This window comes from Sprattus sprattus (assembly GCF_963457725.1).
Source record: "Sprattus sprattus genome assembly, chromosome: 20".
NCBI classification, from domain to species: Eukaryota; Metazoa; Chordata; class Actinopteri; order Clupeiformes; family Clupeidae; genus Sprattus; species Sprattus sprattus.
Genome location: NC_137918.1, coordinates 9,345,870 through 9,359,348, shown reverse-complemented (window position 1 = coordinate 9,359,348; position 13,479 = coordinate 9,345,870). Strand labels below are relative to the sequence as shown.

Here is a 13,479-nt window from a genome sequence, read left to right as displayed (position 1 = left end):
TTTAGAGCTTAATCATACGCACATGAAAAGAGAAATATTTTTAACCTGGATTAAAAATGTGCTACATTTGGGGCACATCTAAGATCTTGGCAGTTGTTTAACAGCTGAATGCTGCTTTATTATGTTTGGGTTGGAGTCTCTGGACCCAAGAGCCATCCACAGTTCAGATTTTTGAAGCATATCAGAGATGTATTCTGGCCCAAACCATTCAGTGATTTATAGGCTAGTAGCAGCACTTTAATCTATGCTGTAGCTAACTGGAAGCCGATGCACAACTGGAAAAAGCCTAAACGAGCTTCTCTTGGTCTTTTTGGGACATTAATCCTTTGATTCTGGCTATATTTTCAAGATGACAGAAGGCTGTTTTGGTGATTTCTTTGATATGTAAAGATATCTAAACACCAAGAGTCGAGGCGTTTGCTAATGCTAATGATAATCTCTGTTTTATCCGTATTTCGGACGGAAGGAAGTTGAAGAAAAAATTAACAGATTAGTGCAAGTTCTTAGATTTAGCAAATATGAATCCATGGAGTCCTGCTTCACCTAACAAGACAACTAAAGCAACAATTACCAGTCCTCTGTGACAACACCAGAGGATGAAAAAAAACAACATCTTATTGGTCGAGGCCGATGACACAGGACTAATTGATCATGACCAACTAAACTCTTCATTTCCCACTTTGGGGGCAACGTCCTGATTAAGAAACCGGCTTGTGCACCTGGGAGTCACCTTACCTGCATTTCTGGCTGTGAGATACATCATCTTCTTCTTCTTTTTACCAGTGATCGTACCACAGAGAATACCTAGGAGGCCAGGATAGACACATTCCTCATGATGACTTGGTCACACTACTATACAGCTTCATACCATAGCAGCATGATATCTCTCGCTCAACGCTCTCCGAGTGTGTATATGTATGCATTAGGGTGTTTACCTGCCCCATCCCAGTCTTTAGGAACGAAGGCTTTTCTTTTCTCTTCCAGGAACTGACTGGGTATCAGACCTGTCGCTCCACCCACCACATGACACGCCTAGGGACAGAGGCATCATACACCCATCAGATCCTCAGTCACTATTTTACTGATCCACCAACATACTGTATGTATCTGTGCAGGTACATCATTCAACATGCTCATGAGAAGAAAACATCATTCAAACATGCTCAGGCCTAGATAAAAAATAATTGTGTTTCCTGTTTCCCGACCGACCCTAAAAAAAACTGCCGACCCTAGCTTTTTTTTGGGGGTGGGCCGCGTTTCCCTGTCAATCAAAAAAAAAAAATTCATTTTCGTTTTATTACGGACTTCGGAAGACCATAGTCAGAAAATATCTCTGAACACAGCTGAAGTGTTCTCAGGAGGATTCTTAAATTAAACTTGAAATTGAATAAGGTGTCAGATTTCTAGAGACTTCCAGGCGAAAAATACATCGTTAACAGCCCTGTATCCAGGTTTGCCGAAACAGTAGATGCTGCGTGTGCTTTCTATTATTGTGTACGCATGGCAAGTGTGAGAGCGCCGAAGTTGCGTAGTGGCCGCGAGCGGTATTGCAGACAGATAGAGATTTCAAATGGACCCTTCCGCAAACTCCGCCCCCCTTAGCAACGGTTGCTATATCAGTCAAGCATTCACGTTTCCCAGGTTCTCAGCATTGGTATGAATGGCGTGGCAACATGTTTTCAACCGTGTCAATTTCAGCTCTACCCAAAGAAATCACAAGCATTTTTTGGAAAAACGGCAAGATCTCAGATCGAAGCAGGCAAAAGAGTCTGCAATATGCTTATATAGGCTACAACCACGACATTACATGCCGTGTTTGTAGACAGACAAATGCTAAGGCTAACAGGTTCATTCCAGCTATGTTTATGTGTTCTATTATCTACACAGTCGCCGCTACGCAAACATGTAAGGTGGTAAAACTGAATCGTATTTTAAGCAAGGGTTTTCTCACGTTTTCGATGCAGGGGGCAGATTTTAGCGACATAGCTTCTTGGAACAAACGTAGGTGCTTCTGTTTACGTTGCTGACATTCAGCTGATGGGGGGGGTCGTCCACATTGTTTGATCCACAGCAGGCATTTCTCTCTCTGGGTCTTGGGTTTCGGGAAGGGATAAAATGTTACCCCTCCCTCCAGCCTTTTTGGATATCAGCTGTCAGAATTACACACTCCATAAGCGAAACGTTTCATTTTCTCTTCTCGAGCAGACGTCTCTCTCATTGACTTCCATTCATCAAAATGGCTCGCTTGACTGAGGTCCCGAGCTTAGTAACCGTTGCTATGCTATGATTGATCAGTTACTGTTTTGGGGAGTGGTCGCGGAAGGGTCAATTGGATATGAAAATGAAATCTGACATAGTTTCAACTAATAAAATTATTGCTGTCTGTGGTTCTATATGGGCTGTGGAAATAAGAGATTTGTGAATGCCTGATGGAATGAAATTAATGAGTTTGTGAAATTACTTTTGGATACTTGAACTTTTGAAAAATAATAAACCAAAAAAAAATGGAAAACTTTACTCTGACTCTGAGCTTGTGGCCATACCCACGGATAGATGGTTACCGGAGGCTCGGTCCATCACAATTGTAAAAAAAAAAAAAAAAAAGATAATCCCTACCTACATACCCTAACTTTTTTCAGGGCTGAAACAGGAAACACAATTTTTTTTTCCCTAGGCCTCATGAGAAGAGAACATCATTAAAGAGAACACCATTAAAACATGCTCACAAGAAGAGAACATCATTCAAACATGCTCATGTTGAGCAGTATTGGGGCTCACCTGCCACCAGTTGGGGTCCTCCCTGTTGACAATCTGTAGGATGTCCCCTCGCTTGAAGTCTATACCCGCCTCTCTGCACGGAATCAGATTGTCATTGGCTGGATTGTAGTCAAACTGAGGCTGCACATAGACCTGTGGGTAGAGCAGGGCAATGATTACAACTGGATAAGGAGGGACTGAATGACAAACATTAATAAAAAAAACCCTAGGTGATCGGTGAAAAGACATCACTAATGCCTAGCTGTTAACAGGTCTCATGGATGGGGACCTTACCTATGTCAATAACATTTTTGGAGAACAATACAATAACAATAACAGGCTGGTGCAAATATAATATGCATGTGCCTTTATGTGCCTGTACATATAATCAGAACAAATCCAGGAAGTGAACCGAGGTTTGTGGGGTGGAAGTAAGAGGGGTTCCAAAGTAGTGCACATTTTCTTGAGAAACAGGATGTTTTGAAACAAAAGCCCTTCATCAGCTGTACGAGCACAACATTCTGAGCCTCGGTCAGGGCTAACGGAGTGCCACAGAAGTGTAGACATGCACATTTTTGCCAAAAAAACATATCAAAGCAACAGAACAGAAATCTCGGTGGGTCTCATTCTGGGGGCAAACGCAGCCGCAAGAGGAGGGTGTGAGAGCCAGGCAGTGGGTCAGGGGTGTGACTGGGAGCTGGAGGGTCAGCAGCACTGGGAACCTCACACTGTTAGCAGAGCACTACGCAGAGGGCAGCGGTGCATCGTCGCCCCCTAGTCCATATCTTTATCATAGCATGAAGGAGATACAGCATAGTGGCAGCCATAAGTGCACTCAAACACCAGTGGATCATCAGTGCACAGCTCCAGCCAGCTTCATGTTCAGTAGATGCGTAACTACTAACTCCAGCAACACAGCTCCTAGCTTTGCAAGCTCTTTATACAAATAAAAACACAGTATTGAAATACCACAGGCTCAAGTAAGCAGTAGTAGGTTTTTTTTTGTCAGTGCCACCTTGTTGCTGGATATGTTTCACAATCAGTCCAAGCAGACACTTGGGACCAGCCTGACGGTCCGAGTGTGTCGTGCTGAGAGACTGCAGTGCTCCAGCCGCCTGGGGAGAGAGGCAACAAGGACGGACTATCAGCTGCCTCGGACCTACCCCACTCGCACCACACTGGATGCAGACAGATGGCTAGATCTAGGCCAACACTCTGCTGGAGGTCAAATAGTGTCAAAAACCAACAATCAAAGAAGTACCAAATCCCTCAAAAAATACTATCCAACACTTTCATGCTATTTACAAGCATGAGCCATAAAACAACAAACTAGGACTTTAACGGTGCCATCTGGGACAAAAAGGCACATTTTGTAACTAGATAACACAGCTCCATGCAGACCTCTCAGTGAGAAGAGGAAATCACTACTGGACACAATGGATTACTGCAGACTGCATGTGTGGGTCTCTCTGCCCCAGATATCAAGTGAAGTGTGATTAATAGGACTCCCGATGCTCTTCTTCTGTCACAATGCATTATGGGATAGCATCTGACATGACGCCACTTCCTCCTGAGAGTAAAACAGTGTGTAGGCATGGAAAGAAAGTGCATTTGTACCCGTGTGTGTGTGTGTGTGTGTGTGTGTACCTGTGGGGCTGCGGGGGCATCTCTGTAGCTGGGCAGTATCTTGAGGGTGATGCTGCCACTGATCTCCTTCAGCATCTCCTGCAGTTCTGTTGGGTTATTGCCCACGTCCTTCCCATTCACCTCCTTTATGATGTCACCCACGTGGAGCAGGCCTTGCCTGTCAATCATGCCGCCGTGAAGGATCCGTGCGATGACCAGGTCATCTTTCTCCACGCGGAATGTCACGCCCTAAACACACACACACACACCACACAGAGACACAAACACACATTCAAATATGAAACATACTTATCCTAAAATGAGGAACTTGTGTTAACATACACACAAACAGATCAAAATGTAAGAATAAACACAGCACAGCACAGTGTTGTGTCTATGTTGCATTTCTGTTTGTGTACTACGTATTTGTATATACTTGAGAGCCTATGTCTAAAAGGAGATCCAAGCTACATTACAGAAGATGTTAACACAGCACACCAATCACAGTTCTGCTTTCCCCCCCTATATCTCACAGATAGGCATGCGCACTTAAGTCCATACACACACACATATAACACACACCAGAGGTTCTCTACAGACACAAATAACACACACCAGAGGTTCTCTACAGACACATATAACACACACCAGAGGTTCTCTACAGACACAAATAACACACACCAGAGGTTCTCCCGCTTTCTTGCGGATGCCAATCATCCTGACTGCATCGGCCTGCATAAGGGCACTGTTTACCAGCGCGTCATTGGTCATGTCCTGTGGGGGAGGGGCCTCGTAGCACTTAGATGCCACCATGTCATGGGCCTCGAGCAGAGACTGAAAGAGAGAGAGTGAACAGAGTCTTAATAGAGACTGAAAGAAAATGAAAGGATGAAAGAGTGAACAGATTCAGATAGAAGACAAGATTTAACAACAGCAGGTTCTGGGGCTCCTGTTCCTTCAGTAACATTGTCTGTGTCCTTTCTCAGATTTAAATGGTTGCTAATCTTTCAAGTATGACATGTTCCATAAAAAATATCCGAATTTCATGAATATCTCCACCACGTGAAGGAGCCCTCAGAAGAACCAGTAACCACCCTCTGTAACTAAAGACAATCTCTCTCTCCTGCTCTCCTCAAAGTCAGGAACGGCCCTGCACTACTGTGGTTCAAGTTCTCCCTGCTTCAGCTGCACACCCTCTTAGACCTGAATAACACCTCCCTCCCTCCCTTCCCCACTCACTCACTCACTCACTCACTCACTCACTCACTCACTCACTCACTCACTCACTCACTCACTCACTCACTCACTCACTCACTCACTCACTCACTCACTCACTACCACACTCACACACTCCTCCACTCACTCCCACCCTCCCTCCCTCACCCACTCACTCCCCCACCCAGTCACTCACTACCACTTCCTCACTCACTCACTCACTCCCTCCCTCTCTCCACCACACAGATACACAGCCCCCCCCCCCCCCCCACACACTCCCATGCTCTTGTTGAATCTCTCTCCAAATGCAGGTTATCTGGGAGGATCATTAGATGGCTGCCAACGGCCCACAATGGCGCCTGCCCAACCACTCATGGCCCATTCTGCTCACTAATGGCCTGAGGAAGAGAGCCGCAATGGCAGGAAGATTGCTCCCGTAACACAGAACACAGACTAAATGCACAGTAGGGAACACCAACACTAATCCATCATTCCATCTAGCTGCACGTGTATCACCAGGGCTGAGGAAGATACGATGCACTTGGATTAAGAGCCAATGATGCTATACATCTTTCAATACTGATACAGTTAGATTAAGAGGCAATGATGCTATACATATTTCAATACTGATACACATGGATTAAGAGGCAATGATGCTATACATCTTTCAATACTGATACACGTGGATTAAGAGCCAATGATGCTATACATCTTTCAATACTGATACACGTGGATTAAGAGCCAATGATGCTATACATCTTTCAATACTGATACACGTTGGCTAAAGAAAACCAAACATCCGTGGTGGTGGTGGTGGTGGTGGTGGGTTCGTTACCTGGAAGTGGGGTTCCTGCAGGATTTTGGTGAGCTCTGCCGCGCCGTCATCATCCACAGTCAGGCCGCTGATGTCTCCCAGGATGTCATTCACCAGCTCAACGTTATTCTCCTGCACAGCCTCCAGTTTCACGTCCTCCAGACGATCATGAGCCTGTGAAACACACACACACACACACACACACACACACACACACACACACACACACACACACACACACACACACACACACACACACACACACACACACACACACACAGATGAATCCACTGCACGACGCACTCATTTCACAATGTTTATTTCTATTTACACCTCATTGGCTACTCTTCCCAGTTTAAAGTTACAGTTGACCTCAGTCAGTAGAAAGTTCTTAAACGTCCATATCTTCTAGAAGATAAGTTGGTGTCAGTGTATGTGTATGTTAGTTAAAAAGCTTTGTTAGTTTACACACTGCGCAATGCAGATGTTACATCAAGTTTTAGTATAATTTCCCTGCATCTCCATCATATCGGACATAGCTGCTAATCTGTTGTTAATCGGGTAGGTTAGCGTGACGCTGGGCTGTGAGCGTGTGTGTGTGTGTAGATGAGCATGTTACCTTGGTTTTAGCACACTGACTAAGTTCTTCATGTGTGTGTGTTACCTTAGCGAGTGAACGTACGATTGGGCTCTCCATGATCCCACGCAGGAAGATCAGGTCCAGGTCTTTGGCCCCGCTGGAGGTGGAGGTAGGCAACTCGCCCAGATTCTCCAACACCTGCTGCATAGCTGTGGGGAGGAGCAGGGACAGAGACGGACAGCTCATAAACTCACACACACATGGAAGCAGACATATCCTCAGTCACAGGCCTGTGCACACAGAACCATGTAGTGACTGACTGACTGACTGACTGACTGACTCGCACACAGACAATCACACACACACACACACACACACACACACACACACACACACACACACACACACACACACACACACACACACACACACACACACACACACACACACACACACACACACACACACACACACACACACACACACACACCTCATCCGTCTGAGCCCACTGCTGCTGCTGTGTGCTTCAAGCCTGTCAACTGTACTCTACTTAGTAAGTAGAACTCTGTGAGGCGAGACAGTTGGCTGGATTATGTGTTCTCTGGGTGTTCTCTGCATGGTTCTCGGGGTGTTCTCTGGGTGTTCTCTGCATGGTTCTCGGGGTGTTCTCTGGGTGTTCTATGCGTGTTCTATGCGTGTTCTCTGGGTGTTCTCTGCATGGTTCTATGCGTGTTCCTGTGATTCTCTATGGACATCAAGGAACTTCTTGTTGCTGCTGCTGTTATTGTGGATGGGAGTGTGGATGTATTTGGAAACCCAAAGCCCTTTAAATCCCTCATGCATATGCTGGTGCTGCTGCTGCTGCTGTGTGAGATTGGAGCTTATGGAGGTTTACTATACAGCCAAATTCAGGGCCCGCCTCCAATACCTAGTAAATATGAACCATTTCTATTCCACTGAACCTCTCTACTGCTTAGACACGACCCATCAGCCTGAAATGAATATTAACCTTTTCCATTCGACTGAACCTCTATACTGCATAGACATGACCCATCAGCCTGTTTTGCTGCACAGGATTCAGACAGTCCATCACGGCCAAAAAACAGCATCAGACCATGGTTCCACCCTAAACAGCATCAGACCATGGTTCCACCCTATACAGCATCAGACCATGGTTCCACCCTATACAGCATCAGACCATGGTTCCACCCTATACAGCATCAGACCATGGTTCCACTCTATACAGCATCAGACCATGGTTCCACCCTATACAGTATCAGACCATGGTTCCACCCTATACAGTATCAGACCATGGTTCCACCCTATATGACTTTGGGAGGCATCGACTCACAATACAGATCTAGTATGGGACCTATATAAGCACCGTGACAGTGTTCAGTGTTCAGGTCTAAACAGAAATTCTGCAAGGGACAAGCACCGACTACGAAGAAGCATTGCCCACATTTACAAAGACTATATCCATCATGACTATACTTACTTTAAAGTGATTGTGTTGAAACATCATTAGTGCACAATGACTAAGCACAAACTCCTTAAGTAGTGGCTGCATATAGGACTCAATGAATTTAGTATTATGCACAAAGTACCTATATTAGTGCATATAATTACAAGATATACTTTTAGTCAAAGATTAGGGTTAGTAATGTGTAATATGTGGTGTTTGTAAGTATACAGTAATATTGTCACTCACTTGAGCACAATGTAATGATACACAAGCACACAACACAAAGTGGGACCATCAACAATCCTTTAAATCTCTCCTCAAAACCTACATTTTACAGAAGGCAAACAAACTTCAATCCACTGTCTGACCACTGTGTTTCAAACACCATCTCTTCAAATGATTATTTTTATTAGTATGCATAATGTACTGATATTAAAGACATTGAGTCGCTCTTTTTACTTTACTTTTCTTTACACACAGTAGTATTGGCGTTTGTGTGATGTGCATGCCTTCAGCAGAACATGTTGTGACAGGGCCATGTTACCCAAGGCAATTTAGTAGTTTCATGAATAAAGCTCATGAACATTTCTTAATATTTGTCAAGTTCCCATTTCTTTAAGTCCAAAGACCCCTTTGTTTCATTCTTTATCCTTTGAAAATACTGATCATATATATTTGCTCTGACAATGTTCCCCAACTCTGAGGAGTGTTTTTTTTACAGCATGACAATGCTCCATGCCACACAGCCAGGGCAGTGAAGGTGTGGATGAAGGACCACCACATCAGGACCCTGTCATGGCCAGCCCAATCTCCAGACCTGAATCCCATTAAAAACCTCTGGAATGTGATCAGGAGGAAGATTGATGGTCACAAGCCATCAAACAAAGCCGAGCTGCTTGAATGTTTGCGCAAGGAGTAGTATTAAAGTCACCAAACAGCAATGTAAAGCAGTGGTTCCCAAACTTTTCTGGCTCACGGCACCCCTAAACATATCTCTCTCCATCCACGGCACCCCTATTATTTTTTTTTTTTTTTTTACTTTTTTCTCTCAACCTCCCTTGTATCATATTTGTACTTTATGCCATTTGATTTAACCTTGTGATATGTTGAATATGCTATAACTGCTTTTATTATAGGCATTACATTGAGAAGGTGAGGTTTATCTAATTTTTGTTATTCAAATGAACCACTCTCTTTAATTCAACTAAGTTAATAGAACTTTTGAATAAATAGTGAACAGAATATGTACAGACAACGTCTGTCCCTCTCACAACTATATCACAGCCAAAATACGTATGGGTAATAATCGAGAAATTAGCTGTCAGTAACAAAACATATCAGGAACAAACCTTCAATATCAAGTTCACAAAAATATATTTATACTCGTCTCCACAGACAACTTATCAACTGAATAGGACAGATGTGACGGTCTCTGACTGCAGAGTTTGTTAATGCAAGGAGGGATTGTGAACAGTGCAACACAGAGGTCATCACCATCAGGGGACTCGTCTATTTGAAGCGCAAATTTCCCCCTTATTAGCCGTAGTTCATTCAGTACAGATTCCATGTCCTCCGACATATAATCAATGCAACGTTTGATCGTGTTATCAGAGAGGGTTTTTTTTCTATTTCTTTTGCAGCATCTGGCCCTAGCATTACCTTCACCATTTTTTTTGCAGGCTGGTAATATGAACGATTCTGCGTGTGTGGATTTTTAGATTTAGCAAGCAACTCGGCAACTAAAACTAAAACTAGCCTTTTGTGCCTTCTCAGACACACGCACAGTAGAAAGCATACGTTCGCTCTGTGTGGGATTCTGTGTTTTCAATGTCTGTTCTGGTGTGCCGGGTGCTTGGTCTCCAGGTGCCTTGGCAACCTGGGCACCATGGCTGCATTAGCCAACGTCTCCCTGCAGACCAGGCAAGCATACTGGTGTGTGGCAAGTTTCCTCGCCACACCAAGTGAACCCATACTGGAGGTACGAGTCGTTATAATCGTTTCTCTTTGCTGAATTCGAATCCGATGTCTGTTTCTGTGGAGGTGGATGCACTCTCTTTTAAAAACGTAGCCATTGCGCCTACCTGCACTCCTCCACCTGCTGTCAATACGGAATAACGAACGAAGTCAACGAAAGAACTGTTGACGTTACGCCCTGAATCAACAGTAAACTGTAGCCTGTTGTTGTTTGTGCTCCAAATACAATTTTAATTGACATACTAACAATACAATTAATTTTGAAATTGATATTATTTTTTTTTTATGTCATTAAATGATCAATTCTTTGGCCATTCCGCGGCACCCCTGAGCATGCGTCACGGCACCCACTTTGAAAACCCCTGATGTAAAGGACTGGTGGAGAGCATGCCAAGACACATGAAAGCTGTGATTTTAAATCAAGGTTATTCGACCAAATACTGATTTCTGATCTCTTCCTTAGTTTAAACATTAGTATTGTGTTGTTCAAAAATGAATATGAGCTCGTTTTCTTTGCATTATACGACATCTGGAAACACTGTATATTTTTGGTTATTTTGACCAATTGTCATTTTTCTGCTAAATATATGTATAAATGCTCTAAATGACAATATTTCTATTTGAAATTTGGTAGAAATGTTGTCAGTAGTTTAAAGATTAAATCAAAAATGTAAATGTTACTCAAACACTTACCAATAAATAGTAAAACCAGAGAAACTGATAATTTTGAAGTGGTCTCTTATTTTTATCCGCAGCTGTATATGCTTTCTGGAATCTTCTCCAGCTGCCTAAAGAGTCTAGTATCTCCATGTGACATGTGCAACAGTAGTGCCAAAAATATCTGCTAACTGCAACTTGCTACATTCCCAAGTCTCTGTGAACATAAACCCAGCTCAATGGTTGGCCAAAAGGTTCAGATAAAGCATAAATTATGGCATATATCACACCTCGTTACACAACTGCTGTAGCAGACTAAGACTAATGTAAATGTTACAAAATGTATCAACCAAAAGGATCATTTCATGGGCTGGGATTTAATCACCAATCACATCTGGTATATTCTAAAGAGCAACTGACCATGATGACCGTGACAATTTATGCCGGAAATGAAATTAAGTGATCATGCCAGGTTGCCAGATAATATTTCCCACACTACAAAATCCATGTGCCAAACGCCGCACTGAACCTTAACACACAAACCCAGCCACACAGTGCACTGAACCTTAACACAGAAACCCAGCCACACAGTCAATGAAACCTGATCAGTGTAACTCAAAGCCAAAGCCCTCCGTGCTCCGTCGCAAAAGGAAAATGGATAAGAGTAACACTATCGTCCCAAACATCCAACCCCCTGTGACCCCCCTCGCGTCCACACTCACCTTCCCCGCTGTGCGCCCCCTCGACGGGCTCCTCGGGACTCTCGGCCGCCCCACTGGGCTCCGCTCCATCAGTGAGCCTCTGCTCCAGCGCCAGCACCATCTCACACTAGCGCTCGCTCGGCTGACCACTCACCACAGCAACACACACCTCAGCTAACCGCACAGCCGGCCACACTACAGCACGCGCTCAGACGGAGAGAGAGAGAGAGAGAGAGAGAGGATAGAGAGAAGAGGGAGGGATGATAGAAGTAGATAGAAGGCAAAGAGATTACGACTGAAAAGAGATAGGAAAAGAGCTGCGTAAAGGAGGTGCAGGATGGAGTGTAGAGACGGATGAACAGAAAGAAAAGGAGAGAACGAGAGAGAGAGAGGTAAAGTATGGAAAGGGGGAAAGAGAGAGAGAGAGAGACAGACCCACAGATAAAGAGCAGAAAGGAAAAGACAGATGATAGCGACTGGGCTGCACAGATGTGAACACAAATCCACTCCACATACTGCCTTTAATACTACCTCCCCTGACACACACACACACACACACACACACACACACACACACAATCCCACAATCCTCTCTTGCTGTGTAGGACCAGTCCTTATGTAAGGATGTATGTATGATTCTTATATAAGAGCCACCTCTAGAGAGTGTGACCGTGGTCCCCCCTCTCCACACATACATGGTGTACATTGACATCAGTGTGTCAGCCCTCGGCCTGCAGAGTTCACCGGTCTACAGGTCCAGCAGTGTCACACCTCAATGCTTCACCACAGCCAAACAGAACCATTCTAGCTTTCAGCCTGTCACTGCAAAGCTACTGCTGACCAGCTGGGCATGCCTACAGGTCTAAGATCAGTTTGGGTGCATTGGCTTCTGAGGTTGAGGTGGAGGGGTTATGAAAGAACTGATCACAGGTTAGCGCGGACAATAATACTGCTATACTAGTGTGCCTGCACAGATGAGATCTAAGAAGATCTGGCCCCGTGCCCCTAATCTCCCTCTCTATCCTTCCATCCATCCATCCATCACTCCCATCCCCCCTCTTGCATGCTGTAAATCCAAGTGGGATTATAATCTTCCTTTAAAAGCCCCACAAAATTCCAGGCCCTGCCTCCCCAGATTAAATGCCAAGGCCCCGCCCACATTTCCCCCTCTGTCCATCAGAGTCTGGAGCTGAACGCACACACACACACACCACACACACACACACACACACGCACACAAACGCACACACACACACACACACACACACACACACACACACACACACACACACACACATAAAGATACACACGTGGTTGGACCCTTTTGTTATTGTTTTGAGAGTTAATTAATGGTTAAAGGAGATCCAAATTAGATCCATCTTCGGAAAAACAAATCAGAGAGAAAAAAACATCATCATGCTACCTTTATCAGTATTGTTGAGCTCCAACCATGTTCAGTGAGTTAATCCATATTTGACTGATTGCATGTGTAGTTAAGATGGACTCTTCTGTGGGGTTACATGGAGGACATGCTGAAGGGAATCCTTGGGCTGCATCCAAAATTCAAGCAGCGACTCTTAATCCACTCCTGACCTTCTGACCTCACGTAAGTGCTCTTGCACCAATCCATCCTTAACACTGATTGACCATTAAGCCAAATTAGAATAAGCCATTCAATTCTGCATAGTGA

General features: G+C 44.3%; 1 protein-coding gene across 2 annotated transcripts in view; it reads right to left on the bottom strand.

Moving 5' to 3' along the window:
* Positions 1-13,274, bottom strand: part of LOC308382065 (protein PALS2-like) — a 16,177-nt gene extending 2,903 nt beyond the window's left edge. The window contains exons 1-8 of one of the 2 annotated variants that reach the window (XM_080859747.1): positions 13,213-13,274; positions 7,077-7,201; positions 6,434-6,586; positions 5,065-5,217; positions 4,405-4,632; positions 2,779-2,910; positions 936-1,032; positions 736-804 (exon numbers count right to left, since the gene is read on the bottom strand). In XM_080859747.1, the coding sequence (XP_080715873.1) occupies positions 736-804; positions 936-1,032; positions 2,779-2,910; positions 4,405-4,632; positions 5,065-5,217; positions 6,434-6,586; positions 7,077-7,199 (955 nt within the window). In that variant the 5' untranslated portion in view covers positions 7,200-7,201; positions 13,213-13,274. Of the gene's footprint in view, positions 1-735; positions 805-935; positions 1,033-2,778; positions 2,911-4,404; positions 4,633-5,064; positions 5,218-6,433; positions 6,587-7,076; positions 7,202-13,212 lie in introns of those variants that run through there. The other variant, XM_080859746.1, reaches the window with a different exon arrangement.
* Between the last annotated feature and the right edge of the window lie 205 nt (positions 13,275-13,479).